Source organism: Artemia sp. Qi Xiang Cuo, chromosome 2, assembly GCF_049724085.1.
Source record: "Artemia sp. Qi Xiang Cuo chromosome 2, ASM4972408v1, whole genome shotgun sequence".
In the NCBI taxonomy this organism is placed as follows: Eukaryota; Metazoa; Arthropoda; class Branchiopoda; order Anostraca; family Artemiidae; genus Artemia; species Artemia sp. Qi Xiang Cuo.
In genome coordinates this window covers 87,634,949-87,658,434 of record NC_142795.1, presented here as the reverse complement: position 1 = coordinate 87,658,434, position 23,486 = coordinate 87,634,949, and the positions used below count along the sequence as shown (strand labels likewise).

General features: G+C 33.5%; 1 protein-coding gene across 5 annotated transcripts in view; it reads right to left on the bottom strand.

Moving 5' to 3' along the window:
* LOC148955750 (organic cation transporter protein-like) overlaps positions 1 to 23,486 on the bottom strand; it is a 147,152-nt gene that overhangs the window by 8,970 nt on the left and 114,696 nt on the right. For all 5 annotated transcript variants that reach the window (XM_089104074.1, XM_089104048.1, XM_089104057.1 and 2 more), the window contains 3 exons: positions 12,350 to 12,518; positions 9,805 to 10,029; positions 1,180 to 1,397 (listed from right to left, as the gene is read on the bottom strand). In XM_089104074.1, coding sequence (XP_088960200.1) covers positions 1,180 to 1,397; positions 9,805 to 10,029; positions 12,350 to 12,518 — 612 coding nt within the window. The remainder of the gene's footprint in view (positions 1 to 1,179; positions 1,398 to 9,804; positions 10,030 to 12,349; positions 12,519 to 23,486) is intronic.

Below are 23,486 nucleotides of genomic sequence, written 5' to 3'. Positions count from 1 at the left end.
CAACAAAACGCCAACGAATCCGATCTGTTTTCTCTCGATTTTGCAAATACTTCCTCCAGGTTGAAAAGATGGATGAAAAAGCTTTCGATCCGTTTTTGTAACCGATCTGATTATATTGTTTATACCCTTTTGAGAAGGGTAAAATCAACTTAAAATTATTTTTTGTGGGTTGATGTGTGGTTTTATCGTTCTATTCATTGCTTTCGGTTTTAGGTGCCAGGTTAGGTTAGGTTATCATATAAATTTATTTATATGAAATAAATAATAATGATTTATTTCAGAATTAAGGTTAGTCAACAATATTAACAAACTCAAGAATTTTGATCGCACTGGAGTGGCCTCGAATCTTTCATTTTATTGTCTTCTTTCAAATTTTGTCAATAAAAAGTGCAAGAAAAATCCGGTTTTCAAATGCCCCAAAAGAGGCATATTTCTAATTCTTAGACTTTTTGTTGAAGAAATAACTTAACCTGACATTGCATTTGTTTTTTTCTTCTGATGAGTGTGTCTTTTTCACTTTTCCGTAGTAATTCTTTTAACTTCTATTTTTTGTTGTGTATAAAGTAAAAACATAAATTATTATTATTATTTCAATACGGACCAGAAACACTTATGTATTCTGTTTTGGAAATCTGTGAATTAACTGAAAAGTTTCGGATCCGTTTTTTGTAACCGGTCAGATGAAATTATTGACTTCCCTTTGTGTAGTGTAAGTTCAAGTTAGTGTAATTTGTGTTTGCATAAATTTGACTTTCCGGTTTAGTTCATTGTCACTGGTGCCAGGTGAATACTCATAATATTTTCTATGTCGTAAAATGGTGTATTTTTCTTTCTTGTGGAGAGTTTTTTTTTCTCTAATTTACTCAAAGCACTTTTCCTCACAGCCAGGGATGTAGCTCCAGTATTTTTCATTTGGGGGGATAGAGGGGTCTCTATCCGGAGAGTCAAGGGGCATGGACTATATAACAGTTTTTCGCAAAATTATCCTCCCCCCCCCCTTGCCTTTCCCCCATCCCCCTAAGAATCGACGCCACTATCCACAGTTCGAGTCTATTTTTTTTATTTGATTGTAAAACAGCCATGCAGACCTGACAATAACATCAATATAAATGTAACAATCCAGGTAAAAACACTGACCAAATCGCATATAACCGTTCAGCAGGTCTTTGGAAAACGTACCTTTTTGAGTAAACGCAGCAATTATGCAGGCGCCACCTCCAATTAACATGAATATACTTGTTATGCTTCTTCTTCCGAATCGATCAACCAAATATGGAGAAAAAATGTAAGAAGGAAGGTCTGCGCTCGCTACAAGTGCCAACATCAAATATGGATTACCAGACAGAAGTGTATCTGTATTCAGCAATAATCCGTAGTACACAAGACTATTTGAAAACCTAAAAATATTGTTTTAATGGTAAACAAATCATTCAGGAATTAGATATAGGTGGAAGTATTTTAATTTAAATACAACAGAATAAATGTTAATGATAATTCTGTTCGTTTAATGCTTTACTTCTTGTTGAAGAAATTTGCGATTTACAGGTATAAGACAGTTCTAAGCAAAATCGGGTCTTCTGTACCCGAACTGGAACTCCTTGGAATCCAAGATCGCAGTAGCAATTTGATAATATCAGGACCCATAGACATTTAAAGTCGAGAAAGCAGTTTGCTAATCCTGGTAACCCCAATAAACTGGATTTCAGTTCTGATTATTGTTTTTTTAATTGCGTTCCTAGAAGGTGGGGCGAAATTCTTTTCTGCATTTCTCCTCGTTTAGAGAAATCAGGGATGCTTTATATACATATAAATGTTTTATTATTATGACCTTAGATTTCTGGCTCGTTTGAGGAGGAATGGAGGCCTGCATAACCGAGTGTATGTTCCTTGTTTTCTTTGGTCCTTATTATTAATCCAAATCTTTCTAGCAAGTGTTTTTGTAAGTAATGACCTTATCGGATGTACTATCATTTTATCTATATTAATTCATTGAATTTTCTGAGCTTCGACACTAACAAATGGCATACTTCATTTTCCATACTTTCAATTCTCTCGATATATATATATATATATATATATATATATATATATATATATATATATATATATATATATATATATCATATATATATATATATATATCATATATATATATATATATATATATATATATATATATATATATATATATCATATATATATATATATATATATATCATCATCACACACACACACACACACACACACACACACACACACACACACACACACACACACACACACACACACACACACACACACACACACACACACACACACACACACACACACACACACACACACACACACACACACACACACACACACACACACACACACACATACATATTTACTTAACTAACATATATTCTATATATTTAAATACATATATTTTAAAGGTATTTACATATTTTCATACATATTAATATTATTCATATTTACTTTATACACACACACACACACACACACACACACACACACACACACACACACACACACACACACACACACACACACACACACACACACACACATATATATATATATATATATATATATATATATATATATATATATATATATATATATATATATACTACTATATATATATATATATATATATATATATATATATATATATATATATATATATATATATATATATATATATATATATATATATATATATATATATATATATATATATATATATATATATATATATATATATATATATATATATATATATATATATATATATATATATATATATATATATATATATATATATATATATATATATATATATATATATATATATATATATATATATATATATATATATATATATATATATATATATATATATATATATATATATATATATATATATATATATATATATATATATATATATATATATATATATATATATATATATATATATATATATATATATATATAAAGTACGGGAAGTGAAAATTGAGCAAGCAGGATTCCATGTCAAGTTTGACTGTAAATTGATTATTTATTTTTGGGGGAGAGGGAGGGATAGAAATTCCTATTTTTCCAAGTTAACGATGCTACTATGTTAAGCATACTAGATGGATCCATCAATTTCATTTCACAGAAAACTAGCGGTGAAGCCTGTGCTGTGATAATTTACATTCTTTGTGTTTATGGGGATTAAAATGCATCTTTTTTATATTTACATTGATGAGTTTTGTAAATTATGAATTAAAGAGTAAGAGTTTACCTTTAAAGTCTTTAAAGTAGTTAAGAGTTTAAAAATACCATTAATTTAGGTTACTAGGAGAGATAAGAAAGATTTATTATAATCATAAAAGGATTCGAGAAAAGAAAACAATGATTTAGTCTTAAATAAAAGACATAATTTAGATTTGGCAAGATAAGACCTCCATAATATGTGGGTCATGGGCCAGAGGGACCCACCTCGTCTGAAGCTAAGTGCTGATAGAAGACGGTGAACTTTGTCAAGCAAAAACGATCAAATAACGTCACTATTAGCAATTCGGCGTGTATTTGTGACAGAAAGAGAAACTATTTAGTCTTCTAAGAATAATTAAAAAAAGGTATTTTCTAAAATAACAATAATATATTTCTATCAGTGAATAAAAACAAAGTATTTATATATTTTAAACATAATTTTTCCAACCGGATAAATAAACGATCACAACTCTAAATTATGCTTATATAAAATATGTTTTTTATCTGGTGGCGTAAAATCTAGATGTCAGAGTGAAATTTGACTCTCTTTAACTCCAGGCATAGGCCTATAGCTTCTGAAGGCTGTTGCCAAGAAGCTCACTGAGCATAAAGTAAGACTATGCTCGCCGTAAAATAAAAAGATTTACGTAAGTTGTTCACACAAATTCTCAGTTCTAATCCCAAAGCGATACGGATTTAATAATCTCCCGTACGAAAATTTCAGAGCTGCTGCCAACGTTTAATGCAGAGAGAGGGGGTAGATCTATCTTTTTTTGAGGGGGAGTCATTTTTTAAGTACTTATTGTAAGGCTGTAATTAAGTACTTACTATGGTTGTAATTCAACAATAATGCAAATAATGCAAAGAAAAAAATACTAAGAGAATCAAGAAAATTTTAGTAATAAAAGAACAATATAGAAATAAAGAATATAGTATTAAAAGAATCAAGAAAATTTTAGTAATAGAAGAAGAATATAGAAAAGGGAATAAAAAAAAATAATATTAAAAGAATCAAGAAATTATTTAGCAATAGAAGAAGAATATTGAAAAGGAAATAGAAAAATATTATTAAAATAATCAAGAAAATTTTTAGCAATAGAAGAAGAATATTGAAAAGAAAATAGAAAAATATTATAAAAAGAGTCAATAAAATTTTAGTAATAGAAGAAGAATAATGAAAAGGAAATAACTGCTTCATTGTATTCGGCAAATACTCACTTTAATATTCTTGTTACCCGCATTACTGTGATCGAGAGTCAAGAGGCCTCTCTTCTTATCATTTAGAGGATGCTCTTGCTAACACACTTACATGGTTGTAAAATACCATAAAACAGCCAAAATCAAATCAACATCAATAAAATAGCCAAGCAGGCCAGTTCGTGACCATATATATAATATCGAAAAAATGGTATTTGCTCCAAGGCATCATTAATTAAAATAGTATTAATCCACTAAACAAAAATTTCCTAAGTTTTCCTATTGTTCGTCTACAAATGAGGACGCGACCCAAATTCTAATTGGGTACTCCGACTCAATTGGGGGGGGGGGCAAGAGGGGTTTATATCCGGATAGTCAAGGGGCATGGGCTATATAATGAGTTTTTTTCTTTAAATTATTGGGGGAGCAACTGGCCCCCTTGCCCCTTCCAAATGACGCCCCTGCATAGAAGCCTGGGAGTCATATTTTTGTTTTATCATTCTTATATTTTTTTATTCCTTTTTTAGGGGTGAGATAGAAATAAGAACGTAAAAACAGGATGGAAAAATGGTCAGCCACATTTGTTTTCTACTTGAAAAAGAAAAGACTTACAGTAATGCTTTTTATGCTAAAAAAATTATTTTACTGCATCTGAACTTACCATTGTTCACCAATCATAGAGTAAGAGGGGACATGTCACTGCGCATCTAAAGTGGTTACGCTTAAGACCAGTTCCTTAGAACAGATTTGGATAAAGTAAGTTTAGGTATACTGTCTAAATGATCATAAAAATTATGTAGTGTTGAATATTTAATGAAATAAGATTCATCAAAGCAGTGGATCACATCGAAAGCCCGGATGGGCAAAATTGGCATTTCTAAAAAAAACTCAACACAAAAGTGAATCACATGTGATTCATGATGTAGTTCATGAATTACATCATGGAAAGGCAAAATTGACATTTCTAAAAAAAACTCTACAAAAAGTGAATCTCTTCTGATTCGTGTGACTCATGAGTCATATCATGGGCCCGAATAGGCAAAATTGGCATTTCTAAAAAAAAATTAAAAAAAGTGGATCACGTGTGATTCATATGATTCATGAATCACCCCATCAGCCCGGACAGGCAAAATTGGTATTTCTAAAAAAAACTAAAAGAAAGTGAATCACATGTGATTCATAAGATTCATGATGTGATTCATGAATCACATCATGAGCCTGGAGAGGCGAAATTGGCATTTCTAAGTCTAAAAAAAAACAACATTTAAAGAACAATAAAAAAAGTGGCGACTTATAGTAGACAAAAGGGTATACAGTAAAGCTCATACAGGCCATGCAAAAACCAATTGGATAAAAAGTCACAAATTAACAAGAAAGCAGCTAACTATGACAAATCTCAACTATAGTATAACCATAGTTGATACAAAAGACATTAATAGGATACGTCATAAAGACATGGGAATTTAGAATTTTATGTAAAAGCTACTACTGTAATTCCATTGCTGAAATTACCACAAACAACTCCAACCATATTTTTGATTTCTCCTAAGTTGTATGTTTTTGCGAAGGAAACTGTGTAGCCATTCCAACAATTTGGTTTTCATTATTTTAACACCCAAGGAATATGAGCTTGCACCAATTAAAACAAATGCAAATATTAAGATGATCACTGCAAATAATAATACAATAAAATAATAATGAATGATTGGTTTATTTAAAGCCATTATACCTATAGAAATTTCTTTGGAGAAAAAAAAATGTATAAAGTAAGTACTGACAGCAGGGCCGTATCCAGGATTCTTTAGGGCAGGGAGGGGGAGGTTTACAAAAGGATTTATTTTTTCGGGAGGGGGTACAAAAAACTTTAAAAAACGAATCAAAAATTTGTTTATTTTCATTTTTGTTACATTTTTTTAAGAGTAAGAAAAACATCTCGGGGAGGGGGGGGGGGGTTTAAACTCCCAAACCCCCCACCACTCTCCTGGTTACAGCCTTGGCTAACAGACAAGTAAAACAGTCAAATAAATGAATGTATAGTTTTCAATCTGAGATAATGGAATGTTTGAAATCAGAATAATCTGTGGCACAAAAGTAAGTCTGTTTAGCAGTCCATGTAAAGCTGTAACACCCTTAAATGGTATAACAGCTCTCCCCAGTTAATGGTATTTTTACCATGCATGTTCTATTCAAGAAAGGTTATATGTATGTTCACAAAAATGTTTCACATGGGTATGTATTGGAAAGGTATGGTTCACATTGTTGCTCCTGCGAAAAAAAAGGGAAGAACAAAAGAGCAATATATATAAAAAAAATACAAAAGAATACGCCTAATGGGAAAATTTTCATCCAGTGAATATAAAGTTAAAGTAAGATAAAGTAAAATAAGGGTAAATTATTCGCTGGGTGAAAATTACCCTCATATGGTTTAGTATTTTTATCAACACTTCCTTCGTTTTTTGCTTTGTAGCACATAACTATTTTATTCGTACGGATTTCTAGCTCTTAGCTCTTAATGGGGCTAGAAACATTTCTAGCTCTTAATGGGGGTCTGAAGTTATAAAGAAATAATTCTTTTTATTTTAATTACTGACTTAGGTTTTCCTGACAAAACGGTTTTTGCAAGTAATGATTCCATCGGTACCCAGCGGATGTACTACCATGCCATCTGCACTATCTGATTGATCTTGGGCACCGAAATTAGCAATCAGAATACACGATTTTAGATACGTTTAAGTGTCTTCGGTAATAAAATTAACAAGTTGCTACCCTTAATTCAGATCCATAAAGGCCAGACCCAAGAACCAGAGCTCCGACTTTTAGTATAAAACGAAAGCTAAAACTTGTGCCTGTGTGTGCTCGGACAAATTGCTACCAAAAGTCTTTCGTGGCCTTTTTTACATAATTATAAAATAGTGTATGATAACATATTTTACAGCTCAACATGAAATTATCTCAGATTTTTTGTGTACCTCTCCCTCTTTTTGTCTTTTATCGTTTCTCTCCTTTCTCTCTTGTACTGTTTAAGTATATAATAATAAAACTAAAAACGGCGAGTAAGTTTTTCTTTCTTCAAGGTCAAAAAGAAAAGAATATTCACAGTAATGAATTTCCATATCGAGCAACCGCTCTTACAGGTTGTGAAAACGTTTTGCGAGTATATTTGCAACATCTCTTTGCAAGCTCTTTGAGCTACTATTTATTAGGGAACTTGAAAAAGTCTGCTACACCGCCCACACCAGTTCGGATTTAAGCGAGGTACCGGATGTGCCGACGCTTTAACCGTTGTTGCAAATGCCTTGATCGATGCAGAATCGTCTGGAGAAAGCCTTGTTTTGGGGGTACATGATGTCAGACGTGCATTCGTCTCTCTTATACATACAGCAAGGCTTCTGAAAACTGGTAAGCGTGGATTGAATCTGGCCATTATTAGGTCTCTTCAGTATTTATGTTCAAGACTACGCATCTGTCTGAAGTTGCCCCCAGATAAAGGTATATCCCTGATTCCGTGCAAACAACTTATCCTAGTCAAGAAAGGGGCACCTCAAGGAGCTGTCATCTATCCCGACCTCTTTAATAACTATGTGCCGGAAGCCCAGGATTTGTGCCCACCCTCATTTGTTATTTCTATGTGTAATTTACCCTTGATTTTGGTATTCATTTGGTATTCATTGATATTCATTGAAGCAAATAACAGGTATCTAGCTTTCATAAAATGTGTTACTTCGAATTGATAATGATATTCGATGGCAAAATAATTCATGTAGAATTGATAAATTTTCGGAATTTTCAGAGCGTGCATTTATAAACTGGTACTTCTTAAACTGACGTAGATTATATGACGTAGACGTAGATTTTGACGTAGATTAAAGTCACATTATCGTTACATAAGCCAAAAATAATTTTTTCTTGGGTAAACCTATTGTTTTGAGAGCGTATAGGTTATTTTTTTTTATTTATTTTTTTTTTTGCAAAAAAAATCGATCTTGAATTGATCTGGTTAAAAATTGATCTTGTCGTTGTTGCATCCCCCTTGTATCCCTGGCCATGGAGCCTTTCGAGGGTTAATATGAGTATTGTATTTCAAATTTGTATTTATTGGTTAATAAACTTACTTACTTCACTGATTTTATCCTCTGTAAACCTGTCCTTGATATGCTATGCTGACGACATCCTAAACCTTAGTCAAATTCTTCAATGTATCACTGACATTTTTGGAATCCTTGAAGCGGAATATAACAAAATTGGGCTTGAATTCAACTCCTCCAAATCTGATATTGTCCTGTTTAACTGGAAAACAGATTCCTCTGTCCCTTCCATCACTCTTGAATCTAGCTCTGTTCAGCCTATAGGTCACCTTATTTATCAAGGTCTGCCCATTGCTTCTTCTATCCGACACACCCGAAAACTTCTTCTTGAACAAATCAGACGTAGAATCTCAGCAGCTTACGCTTCCATTGTATCTTGTAAACTTCGATTCAACCGACATCTTCTAGCAAGTCTATATAATGATGTTGCCCTTCCCCATATTCTCTACACCACGCCCTTCTGAAACTCCTAACTGGAACTGACAAGAGTAAAATAAGATCCATGTTCTTTTGTTTTGCCAAGTATCTGCTTGATCTGCCTCCGTGGTATAGAAATTCGCTCACTATCGCGAAATTTAAGGTTGCTGACCCAGAGGTTGCCGTTGCCAGACGGATAGCGAAACATAATAGAAAAATAGATGGGAATTTCAATGATTGGTCTCACATTCTTAAGCAGTGATGTGTTGTGTCTTTGTTTTTCCTATGGTCTGTCTTGTTGTGTGTTTAATTGTGACGGGTCTTCCAATAATTTTAATAATAATAAGAATTTAATTCTTGTAAGATTGTTGAACGTTATTCTTCTGCATCATATATAGTATGTCGGCCGTTTTGAAGATTCTTTTTTCGCACATATATTATGTATAATTATACTCGTTCACTTAGAAGTCTTTTTCTATTCTAGTTTCTTTCGTATATTTGCTTGTCTTGTATTTTGCAAAGTGTTTAATTGTTGTCTTTATTGTTTTATTACTTTATTTGTATTTATTTTACTGCTCCGTCTTCTTACTTTTGTATGACAGATTTTCAAATAAATAAATAAATTTAAACTTTGAATTTGAAGAGCATTAGTGTATATGTAGTTGAAGTGTTCCTTTTTTTGGGTCATCCCAAACACGCTAATATGCATCGGGACCTATTTCGATATTGTTAGTATTATATGCAGTTTTGTTTTGTCAGCATTATATGGAGATTTGTATGTCTTTTTTTGTGGCCCATTATTTATTAAAAAAAAAAAAAAATGAATATAAGCTCTTACCAATTGAAGCACATGTTAATGGTGCGAAGTCTCATTCTAGGAGTTTTAAGTAGGTCTAACAGGCCATAGGATTGGGTCTCCTTAGGTGCTGTAAAAAGAGTTTCCATTTCACTTTCCTTAACCTCACCTGCCATCTTGTTCACCTTGAGACTTTTCTCTAGAATCGCCTTGGCTTCATCTTTTCGTCCTTGAGAATAGAGCCAACCAACTGATTCATCAACTAGCCTAAATAAAAAGAAATAAAATGAAAATATAATATAAAATAGATATATAAAATAAAATAAATATAATATAAATAATACACAAAATGATGTGACATAATAAAATATAATATAATTAAATGTAATATAGTATAATAAAATATGATATAAAAATAATAAAACATAATAAAATAATATAATAAAAAATATATAATAAAAATAAAACCTGAATAAAAAGAAATACAGCACATGTTAGCAGAAAATATCAAATTCAGACAGCTAGCAAAAATACACAGACAATTGTTTACTTTTTCGCAATAGTGGGCTCGGGGTTCAACTCTGTCATTTGTGACATCAAAATATTCCATTTATCGATAAAACTATTATCTCTAAAAATAGATTTTTAGTAACTGTTGTTCGATCAGAGGAAATCAAGTCCTATAAACCCCATTCAATTGGTATTCTATCTTATTTCATAATTCCATCATCAGCTTTTATGAACTAAGATCTTACTGGTCTATGCTAAGGAGGGGCTGATGTATTTCGAGATAAGTCTTGGCAAAATTCAGCACCACATTTACACAAATAAAAAATCTTATTCGAATTTATCATTTAAAAAAAGCATTTTGAATTTAATATTAAACATATTATTATAGATAATATATTTTTAAGGTGATTTCTCGGCAAAGATTTCTCAACTTACGCGCGACCGCGCTATGAGGCTTCGCGCGACCGCAAAACCTCATAGGTTTCCTCCATCGCGAAAGTGTTGTTTGATTTATTTATTTGTTTATGAATGTGGAACAATAAACTTATTAAGTAATAGAACCGAAGGTTTCCCAGAACCATTGGCTAATGTAAAAGGTCCCAAAAGAAAAATTGAGCAGCGATATACTACCAAGAAACTACTGAACTCTAATGAAAAAACATTGAAAATATATTTTGTTATGAAGGTATGTATGGTGTAAGTTATGTTTTCTGTTTATGTTATGAAGATATGTATTATGCAGGAGTTCCTTAAATTATGCAATCTAGAAATACGATAATCTTATCTAATCATATCTTATCCCTTCAACTACAACTATTTTAGAAGCTAATAATTGCATCACGCACTTTAGCATATGAGTCTTGCGCCCCTTCTAGAAAGCATTATCAGCCAGAGAATTCTTTTTAGCATCGCTTATAGCCAAAATCTAATATAATCTGTTATACTAATGTTTACCTACGTTTTCTTATTGTGGTCAAATTCGAAGTTGTATAAACCTTTTGTCCCCCCCAGGTTCTCGGTCTCATTCTCCCTACGATTCCAACCCGCTTTTTGTTTCTATGTACATGATTCTGACGTATAAAGGGACCTTGCAAGAGGGGGAGGGGTTCTTGGCGATGACTCCACGTCCAACTTAGCCATGAGACCCGAATACCCCTAATTAAACCTCGAATGAAAGAAATGAACCAAGTGAGAGAGATATCTTGACAAAATCCTAAAATCGTAATAAAATAAACAAGACAACAGGTATAAAAAAAAGTTTGATTTTATTATTAAAGAAGAGCATTTTTAGCTAATTTTTATTAGTTATTTCATTATAATCAAAATTCAACATCTATTATTCACAATCAGAAATCAAAGATCAATTCATGCTCTTGTATTGACTAGAAGTGAAATTTTATTATTATTGAAGAAAAGCAAGCGTTCTAACTAATATGGTAAGTTAACATGTTCTTGCTTGAAATAATCAAATAATATTATCAAAGACTGGGGTATACAACCCTTTTATAGTATTTAACATAATAATATTAAGTAATAGCAAGTAACATGTTAGACTTACATTTTGCATGCGTACAAAATGCTTGAGCAAACCCATAACCTCAATTGCCCTGCCTGGTCAGTGTATCTCTCTATAAAACATGCATTCCCCCTTGCCAAATAAACGAAGTTAAATTTAAAGGTTCTAAGAAAAGATGTGTATATGTTTTCAAATAAGTTCATCGGGCTAAACTATACTTTCAAAGGACATTGGCACCGCATTCATAGCAAGTCGACAATGATTCTAAAAGTAGAAGGACATTTCTTACAACCTAAAGCATACCCATTTGGTCTGTATATAATGATTTGCAGATGTTCCCTCTTTCTCCCTCTATCTTTCCTCCCCCATCCCTCTATCTCCCCCTCTATCATTTAATTCTCTCTTTTCCCCTCCCTTCGTCTCTCTCTATCTCTTTCTTCCCTTTTCTTTTCTCCTCTAAAATTATAAATGTGACACAAGAAAATATAACTACCAAACGAAGAATATGAAAAGTTTTTTAGATAATAAAAATTACTAGTAAAAAGTTGCTCAATAACATACCACCAGTGTCCAAGAAGTATGATACTATGAAGTCCATAAACAAGCTGTAGGGTTTTCCAGTTTCTTATAAAATACCCCCAAATTGCAACAGCTACCGCACCGAAAGCAAATAATGCTTGGAAGCCAAACCCCATTGCTGTTCGATGCTTAGGTCCAACCATTTCCATTGCTAGAAAAAGAAAGAATATTTTATCTAGGATATATCTTATAAATCAGCTAAAACAAATTTATATAATATACAGACCACATGCCACGAGTGACCCAAGAGAATTTAAACTGCGGCTCACAAACACTTTTGATTAGTGGCAAAACTTTTCGATGTACATACTGAAATAAATATAAATGCTCATGTGTTGGCTTGGACAGTAACTAGGCGTACACACAGGGGAGGGGAGGGGACAGCTCCCATAATACAAGAAATTAAAATAAGAAAAAAGTAACAGTCCCTACCCTGGGTGCTGATTTCCGATTCACGACTCTTCAGCCAGGAAGCGCAATAGGAGGTAGGGGGCCAGCCATCCTGTACTTTTGCACGCACTTTTTGCTTCTAGTTGTTTTTGGGTTTCTAGTGAAAAGTTTCTAGTTTTTGGGTTTAAAAAGGCTTAAACCATGGATTTCAAACTTACTATTTGATTATAAATCCATTTTTGAAAGATATATAATCCACAAGCATTGAATTGCCACGATTAAGTTGGATATGATACTCAAAACTATTTCTCCATTTTCCCGTCCGCCATGTTTCTTCTTGTCGGCTCTGAAATTTTTCGACATATAGGTGAAACGGCATTTTTTAAGCGGCCTAACAGAACAAGAAGAAAACAAGGCAGATTTGTTTTGAATTATTTTTAGCCAACTTAAACTTGACAAATCAATGTTTGTAAATTATACAACTTTTACAAGATGCATTTATAATGAAATAATAAGTTCGAAAGAAATGTTATAACCCATTTTTATAGCAAAAAATATAGCATGAAATTATTATTTTCAAGGCTCCTAAAAGGGCTTAAAATCAAATTTTCGAGAAAAGCGATTATTAAATTCAGAAAGAGCATAAAAATGGCACCTAGTTGTATGTTCAATTTATTTATAGGTCAGTAATATGAACAACGAAATATTTACCCGCAACTGACTCTCATTCCATACCAAATAACGAGCAACACAGTCTAGCGATCAGTTGTCTCTAGATTTTGCGATTTATATTATATACATCGCAAAATCTAGAAACAATTGATTCTTCATTGGTAGACACAATCAACGATACTTAAAAAGAAATTAATATTCCAACAAAAGAAGTTATCAATTTTTCTATTTTCTTAGCCTAAAAATACTTACTTTTCCTAATGCCTAGAGCATGTCTGTGATATCAATTTCATGAATGAATTGGCCGATAAAAACTAAAATTCACCACGTAATAACATCATAGGTTTTAGTGTTTTTTAAGTAGATTGATTTGTTTATGTTTGATTTGTTTAGATTTATGTGTTTATTTGAAATGTCTGAATAATCATCAGCCGAAGTGGGACCCAAAAGGACCAAAAGTTCCTTTACCTAGTACCTGTAGTAACAATTGTACATGTACTCCAAACTCAAATTTGTAACAACCCTTGTCCAGTGTTGCCACCCTTTGAGGAAAACATCACCGGATTTGAGTGATTTTTTGGAAGATTTAGTGATTTTCTTCAATAATCTAGTGATTTATGTGCTGATTTAGTGATGTTTTTTGTTTTGGCAATGTAAAATGTCACTAGAAATAGTACTAAATCACTGGGGGGGGGGCAACTCTGCCCTTGTCTTCTTCTAGCTCAAGTGATAATGCTATTGCACGGAGAAACTACTGTACAGTGTTGTATGAAAATTGAAAATCTACATGTAAGATAGGTTGCCCAGTCACCCTCTCCAGGAAGTGTCGCTTAATAGCAGGGTTGCCACTAGAAATCATTTCTTTTCAACTTAACCAGCTGATTAGCCAAAGGGTTAAGGTTTTGTAAGCTTATTGAACGATAGCCCAGGCTGAATCATTTCTAATCGGATCATAAATTCTCTAAACTTGAGTTACACTTAATGAATATTTATATTTTTACGGTAAATTTTATTCTCAAAATAACCCTCATATACTTCATATACATATTTAAGCATAGCCTATCTGACTTGACCTATCAAGAGGCAAGCTCAAAACGCAAGGCCTAGACAAAAATAAAAATGCATCAATGCAACAAAAAGAAGCACTGTATAGCAAACAAGAGTACATAAAAAAAAGTAGTGTTACTAAACTGTATATAAAAAAATATCGAAAAAAACTTCATAAGAATCCCAGAACCGACAATCGATATAATCGGAGCAAATTTCGATCAAAACTTGGTTAATTTAAGATGGATATATCAGAATTCAACATTTTTAATAAATGGATGGTTCAATCAGGAAAAACAAAATGGGCAAGTGATATTTTTTTTACTGTAATTGGATACACTCCGTCTTTTTTTACTTTTTTTTCATTTTCTTCTTTGGAGCGTGTCTCACTAGGTTACCCAAAAAATCGCTCCAACCATTTACACTATCAAAATTTGATAGTTCAGCGACAAAATTTGGAAAAAAGAATTCAAAGTAAATACAATTTCTAAGACGTCTTACGCAGCCTCTTTTTAACGATAATATTTTTAGAAATATATTCCTGCAAAAAATTTAGGGTTTCGTATCATTTTACTTGAAATACATCCTTTTCCTAATGCCTAGAGCATGTCTGAGATGTCAATTTAATGAATGAAGTTGCCGTTAACTACTAAAATCAATCATGTAATAGCATCATAATTTTTAGCTATATATCTAATTACATATCATCTTTTTCTTGAATATTTAGAGCTCCGTTTTTTAATTAGATTTATTTGTTTATGTGTTTATTTGTTTAGATTTATGTGTTTATTTGAAATGTCTGAAATATCATCAGCCGAAATGGAACCCAAAAGGGCCTGTAGTTTCTTGACCTAGTACCTGTAAGAATAATTGTACTCTAAATTTTTTGTAATAAATTTACTGAAACACACTAATTAGAATAATCAGTTTAATTAGAATAATAAGCTTTTTAGTTATCTAAAAAAAACTTTAGCATAAAGAGCAAGGTGTTGAGGGAGGAGAAACCCTTCTCATATAAGTAATAATTTATGTTAGTTTCAAGTTTTGATGTTGCTCCTTACTTTCAGTTGAAGAAAATTGTGTTTTTTTTATTCAATTTGTTCAAAATATTAAAGACCAGGCCATTAAAGTCTAACTTACAAAGAAATTTTTCCCGGGCCCATCTTCAATCTGTTTATACCTGTAAATTGCTACTTTTAATATTTTTCTTTTAGTTACTTCAATATTATGAAGTTTTTAGGGTAGTACTACATTTTTGTCGGTGTTACCAACAACCTAAAATAAGTTTCGGACCCATGGAAGCTTTACTTGTGCCGTATCAAAAAATTTGATACTTAACTGTTTAAGCAGCCATTTAAAGTTTGAGCCGCTACGATTCTACAGAACGTGCATATAATAAAGTAAATACACACAGGCTTGACCTTCTTGAAAGTGGAAGGGGAGGGGAGGCAAAAGACCTTCAGGCTAGAGATTTTCAGCTTCCCATAAGAAGCAAATTTCGGGACCAAAATTCTTTTGGAGATAATTGTCGAAAGGTACTCTGATGCTATAAAAACCTTTTGAATGTTTTGGCACATTTATTCTGGTAACTCAATTTTTTTGAGGTTGATCTGCATTTTTTATTGTACTTAGGGAAAAGCCCGCAGAATTTTATCAGAAGGATCTCCAAACTCTAATTTTTAACACCCCTTGTATTATTTTAGCCCAAGTAATTGAATGAACAAACTACTAGTATATTGATGTATGAAAATTGAAGCTCAACATGTAAGTTAGTTTAGCCGGTCACCCTCTCGAGGGAGTGTTGCTTAATAGCAGGGTTGCCATTAGAGATAATTGCCTTTCAACTTAACCAGCTCAAGATCTAATACGGGGTTTATGATTAGCCAAAGGTTTAAGGTTTTGTAAACCTATTGACTGATAACCCCGGCTCAATCATTTCTAATCGGACCGTAATTACTCTAAACTTTATTGACACTTAATAAATGTTCATATTTTTTACCATAGTTGTTATTATCCCCAAAATAACCCTCGTATACTTCATATACATGTTTACATATATCCGACTTGACCTATCGAGAGGCAAGCTTGAAACACAAGGCCTAGACAAAAACAAAAATGTATCAATGCAACAAAACCAAATATAGCAAACAAGAATACATAAAAAAAACAGTAATGTTACTAAACTCAATGACAATCAAACAGTTCGTGGTAACGAACTGTAAGTAAGGAGCGACCCGGCTCAATGGTAACCGAAACTCTAAAAAATGGAATTTTGATACCAATAGATACATCAAAAGAATCAGATTTTAATTGTGATTTCAAATATATAAGTTTCATCAAGTTTAATCTTACCCATCAAAAGTTAGGGTAGAGGGGGAAAGACACCCTAAAAGTTATAGAAACTTAATGAAAATCACACCATCATATTCAGTGTATCAAAAAACACTATTGTCGAGGTTTCAAGCTCCTATCTACAAAAATGTGGAATTTTGCATTTTTTGCCAGAAGAAAGATCACGGGTGCGTGTTTATTTGTTTGTTTTTTTTTTTTTTTCCCAGGGGTGATCGTATTGACCCAGTGGTCCTAGAATATTGTAGGAGGGCTCAATGGAACGGAAATTAAAAGTTCTAGTGCCCTTTTAAGTGACCAAAAAAATGGAGGGCAACTAGGCCCCCTCCCACGCTCATTTTTTTCCCAAAGTCACCCAATCAAAATTTTGAGACAGCCATTTTGTTCAACATAGTCGAAAGTCTAATAAATTTGTCTTTGAGGATGACTTAATCCCTCACATTTCCCGGGGGAAGGGGTGAAAGTTATGAACTTTGCCCATTGCTTACATATTGTATTGGTTATTGGGAAGTATACAGACATTTTCAGGAAGAATTTTTTTATGGTAGGGGGGGGGCTGAAAGAGGGGGTTACTCGGGAGAATATTTCCGTGGAGGATGTTTCTTTGGGGTAAGGCAAATTTCTATGAAGGGGGCACTATAAGTCCAAAAATTAATTAAACAGCAATCAGAAAATAAATTTAAAAGAACAAGTTTTTTCATATGAATTTATGAATCAATATCAGACCATAAAATATGAAAATATTATATCGTCAATGAGGGGCTTTTCCACAACAGCAATACATCGCTATGTTCGTTGTAGTTTTTTTTAGTGCTTTCAAAAGAGCTATCTATTCTAATTAACGGCCTTTGTGATTAAGGGGTCATTTTTAAAGAATTGGAATAAAATTTGAACTTTAGCTTAAAGAGCAAGGTATTGACAAGGGGGCAAACCCCCTAATATACGTATTAAAAATATATGAATATAGAAGTTCGTTACGTAAGTTACGTATATTTATTACTAATAAAAACGTTCGTAAATAAAATTCAACAAGTTTCGAGAAAGCCATTTAACCAAATAAAGGTAAAATTAATATGCAAATTTGGTTTTAATTATTCATGCACGGTGAGCCAAAATTAAAACCTGGATTAATTAAAAAACGTTCACAAATGAAATAAAAAAAAAACAAGTTTTTTTAAACTGAAAGTAAGGAACGACGTTAAAACTTAAACGAACAGAAATTATTACGTACATGAAAGGGGCTGTCCCCACCTCAACGCCTCGCTCTTTGCGCTAAAGTTTGACTTTCTAACAACTCAATTTTTTTTAAAACAATAAAATTATGTTTTAGTTGCAAATTTTTTAAATTAACTTTAACGAAATTCACACCATCAGATTCAGCTTATCAACGAACATTATTAAAGAAGCTTCAAACTCCTATCTGCAAAAATGTGGAATTTTGCATTTTTAATTAACTTTAACGAAAATTACACCATCACATTCTGCTTATCAGATAACCCTATTAAAAAAGTTTCACGCTCCTATCTGCAAAAAGATGGAAATTTGCATTTTTTTGCTGGAAAAAAGATCACGATGCGTGTTTTTTTTCAGGGGTGATCTTTTCGACCCAGTGGTCATAGAATATTGTGAGAGGGCTCATTCAACCGGAAATTAAAAGTTCTAGTGCCCTTTTTAAGTGACCAAAAAACTGGAGGGCAGCTAGACCCTCTTCATTTTTTTTAACAAAGTCACTTGATTGAAATTTTGAGATAGCCTTTTGGTTCAGCCTACTCGAACAATGTAAAAACTATGTCTCTAAGGATGACTTAACCCCCCACAGTCCCAAGTGGAAGGGCTGCAAGTTTTGAACTTTGCCCATTGTTTACATATAGTACAGGTTATTACGAAGTATACAGATATTTCCCGGGGGATTTTTTCTGGTAGGGGGGGGGGTGGGGTAGTTGTTTTACGTGGGAAGATCTTTCCATAGATGAAATTTTCATGGGGAAGGAAATTTTTCCAGAAGGGGGTGCCGGATTTTCCCAGCATTATTTAAAAAACGATCAGAAATTGAATTAAAAAAAAATGTTTCTTCAACTGAAAGTAAGGAAGAACATGAAAAGCTTTACTAACAGAAATTATTACATATATTAGGGAGTTCGCCCTGTCGTCAATACCTCGCTCTTTACGCTAAAGTTTTTCTTAGTACTTTCAAAAGAGTTATTTATTCTAATTAAACGGCCTTTGTGATTATCGCGTAAAGAGGCCAGGGGGCGAACCCCCTCATATACGTATATCAAACCGAACAGAAATATTCCGTATATGAAGGGTTGCCTCGTCTTCAATACCTTGCTGTTTTTGCTATATTTCTACTATTTGTCCCATTTTTTAAGAACGGCTACTGAAACACAAGGGCCGTATAATTAAAATAGGAAGCCTTATTAAAAGTCCTAACAGCTATTGCTTAGACCATTTGACATCAGATCGAGAGATCACTGGTTCAAACATGTCCACTGATATTAGTCAGAAAAAAGTGAACAGCTTTGACATTTTAACAGAAGCTAACAATTTTTTTAACATAAAATAATATTTTTTTTAAACACAAAATAACTTCTTTTTCTCTTGTTGGCTTTCTAAAGAAGAAAATCGTATGTGCAAAGCTCAGCACCTTTTTTTTCTTTTTTGTGTGTCTTCCATTTTGTCGCATTTCTTCTGCCCATAGTAAAAGTATTTGACCCAGTGATCCTAGAATATCGTAAGAGGGCTCATTGGAACGAAGTGCCCTTTTTAAGTGACAAGAAAAAATGGAGGGCAACTAGGCCCCCTCCAACACTCTTTTTTTTCTCAAAATCACCCAATTAAAATTTCGAGATAGCCATTTTGTTTAGCCTAGTCGAAAATCTGATAAATATGTCTTTTATGATGACTTAATCCCCCACAGTTCCCAGGGGAATGGCTGCAAGTTAAGAACTTTGCCCATTTCTTACATATTGTATTGGTTATTGGGAAGTATACAGACATTTTCAGGAAGATTTTTTTTCTGGTGAGGGGAAGGGGGGCTGGCGAAGTAGGTTACTCGGGAGAATCTTTCTGTGGAGGATGTTTCGTTGGGGTTAGGGACATTTCTATGAAGGGGGTGCGGGATTTCCGAGCATTATTTAAAAAACGATCAGAAATTAAATTTAAAAAAACTAGTTTTTTCAACTGAAAGTAAGAAGCAACATTAGAACTTAAAATGAACAGAAATTATTACGTATATGAGGGGGTTCTCCCCAAAGTCAATACCTCGCTCTTTACGCTACAGTTTTTTTTAGTGCTTTCAAAAGAGCTATCTATTCTAATTAAACGGCCTTTGTGATTCAGGGGTGTGAGTAGAGTTGCTCGTCTGGATTCTATGGGGCCCCCGTACCAAACAGGTTTTTCTGGAAAGTTTCAAAGTTCACTGCCTTTTTGGTGATAAGCTCAAAAAAAAAACCAGCACGTCTTGTTTTCAGAGCAGGAATGACGCAGTTTCAAAGTTCAGTTTTGATCTGGTTAAGTGGGTATAATCTGGTTTGGTTTGCTATTGCGAGAGGACTCAAGCGATTTCTTTCTTTGTCATGAGATTTACGTAATTAATTAAACCCGTATTATAAAACCAGCGTGTCTTGTTTCGTTGTAATGCAATTATTTTTTGTATATACAAAAAGGGGTAATGAGATATGCGAGCATTTGCAAAAAAGGGGTAATTAATGTTGAAAAGGGTAATTACTTCTTTAGTTTACGAGATTTGCGAATTTTTTACGAAAAGATCTCAGTTACATACGGATTCAGTTACACGGGGATTAGTTAAATGAGGTCAAGTTGCATGGGGGTTCAATAGCACGAGGGGTTGCAATTATTTTTTGTATATACAAAATGGGGTAATGAGATATGCGAGCATTTGCAAAAAAGGGGTAATTAATGTTGAATAGGGTAATTACTTCTTTAGTTTACGAGATTTGCGAATTTTTTGCGAAAAGATCTCAGTTACATACGGATTCAGTTACACGGGGATTAGTTAAATGAGGTCAAGTTGCATGGGGGTTCAATAGCACGAGGGGTTCAGTTGCATGGAGGAGTTCAGAAGCTTGGGATTCAGTTACATGGGGTCGATGGTCGTTATAATACACAAGTTCTATTTGAACAGTGTTGTGAGATCCCCTACCACACCCCCAAAGGACTCCGATCCCTCCCATCCCAACCCGTGTATTATCGAAGTTACTCTGTGGTCGTTTCATAGTTTGTATTATTTGATTAATTGACAGTTTGATCAATGACAATAACGTTTGATAGATTTTTTTTACGTGAAATACTCTAGTTTCTTTTCTTAGTTTTGAAAACATTTTGGAAGAAACTAAATTTCAGTTGGAGTGGGGGGGAGGGGAGGAGGGGGCAAAATGAGGTCTGGGGTGAAAATTTGGTCTGAGAGAGGCAGTTGTCCCCTCTGTCCCATAGGAAATTACGCTCCTCAACCCAGCCCCTTGCCACTTACTGACAGGGGTGAATCCGGGGAGAGGGTTAAAAGTTCAAGTGCCCTGTTTAAGCGACCAAAAAACTGAAGGGGCAACTAAGCTCCATTCAATGCTCAATTTCCCCAAAGTTATAGGGGTCGTGTGTGTCTCTTTTGGCTATGTGTATCTCTTTGGGAGCGTTTGAATATTTTTGTTACTAAAGTATTATATTTTTATAATGGTTTAGGATATTAGATTAGGATTAAATTAAATTAATTACTTGAGTGTTGTCGGGAGTAACACGTAAGTACCAAATTTTGAGTTCACTGCAGGAGATTTTCCACAAGGAGAATTTTCCATGGGGAGGGAATTTTCCAGGAGGTGAATTGCTACAAGTTTCGTCCACTAGCCTGAACGGTTGAAATTCAATAGCTCAGAATTGGGGTCTTAGTCCACCAGCCTGAACGGTGGAAATTCACTAGCTCAGAATTGGGGTCTTAGTCCACCAGCCTGAATGGTTGAAATTCACTAGCTCAGAATTGGGGTCTTAGTCAGTGTTCAGATTGGAGCGTTGGGGTCCGACTATCAGGGCTTTTATTTTTCAATACCTGAATGCTAAGCGATGGACATGAACTCGATTGGGAACCCATTGTGAAAATGGAAAAAACAAAAATATATTGTTGGTATGTGTGTAGAGCATGGCATGGTTACCGATAGGGCAACAGTCTAACCGTTAACGGTTTTAGATATCTGTGAATAAGTTCTAAAGCGAGAGTGGAAGTTGGGACAAAGTTCTAGTGCCCTGTTTAAGCGACCAAAAAACTGAAGGGGCAACTAAGCTCCATTCAATGCTCAATTTCCCCGAAGTTATAGGGGTCGTGTGTGTCTCTTTGGGCCATGTGTATCTCTTTGGGAGCGTTTGAATCTTTTGGTTACTAAAGTATTATATTTTTATCATGTTTTAGGATATTCGATTAGGATTAACTTAACTTCATTCCTTGAGTGTTGTCGAGGGTAACACGTAAGTACCAAATTTTGAGTTAACTGCAGGGGATTTTACACAAGGAGAATTGTCCATAGGGAGGGAATTTTCCAGGAGGTGAATTGCTACAAGTTTCGTCCACTAGCCTGAACGGTGGAAATTCAATAGCTCAGAATTGGGGTCTTAGTCCACCAGCCTGAACGGTGGAAATTCACTAGCTCAGACTTGGGGTCTTAGTCCACCAGCCTGAATGGTTGAAATTCACTAGCTCAGGGAGCGTTTTTGAATCTTTTGGTTACTAAAGTATTATATTTTTATCATGATTTAGGATATTCGATTAGGATTAACTTAACTTCAGTCCTTGAGTGTTGTCGGGGGGGTAACACGTAAGTACCAAATTTCGAGTTCACTGAAGGAGATTTTCCACAAGGAGAATTTTCACTGGGGAGGGACTTTTCCAGGAGGTGACTTGCTACAAGTTTCGTCCACTAGCCTGAACGGTGGAAATTCAATAGCTCAGAATTGGGGTCTTAGTCCACCAGCCTGAACGATGGAAATTCATTTTCTTTCGTTGAAATGCAAGAGTTTGAATATTTCAGTAGTGTTTTGTTGTGGTTTACCTTTTCACAGTTACATTTTCTTGATTTTTCAAATTTCATTTTGAATTTCTTTCTTTGATATGATAGAGTTTTAATATTTGATTATTTTTTGGTTTTTTTTTAACTTTTCACATTTACATTTTCGTTATTTTTAAATCTTCATTTTGAATTTCTTTCGTTGAGATGCAAGAGTTGGAATATTTCAGCAGTGTTTTGTTGTGGTTTACCATTTCACAGTTACATTTTCTTTATTTTTCAAAGTTCATTTTTAATTTCGTTCATTGAAATGCATGATTTTTAATATTTCAGTAGTTTTTTGTTGTGGTTTACCTTGTCACAGTTACATTCTCTTGATTTTTCAAAGTTCATTTTGAATTTCTTTCGTTGAAATGCAAGAGTTGGAATATTTCAGTAGTGTTTGGTTGTGTTTTACCTTGTCACAGTTACATTTTCTTGATTTTTCAATGTTCATTTGGAGTTTATTTCGTTGAAATGCAAGAGTTGGAATATTTCAGTAATGTTTGGTTGTGGTTTACCTTGTCACAATTACATTTTCTTGATTTTTCAAAGTTCATTTTGAATTTTATTACGTTTAAATGCACGAGTTGGAATATTTAAGTAGTGTTTGG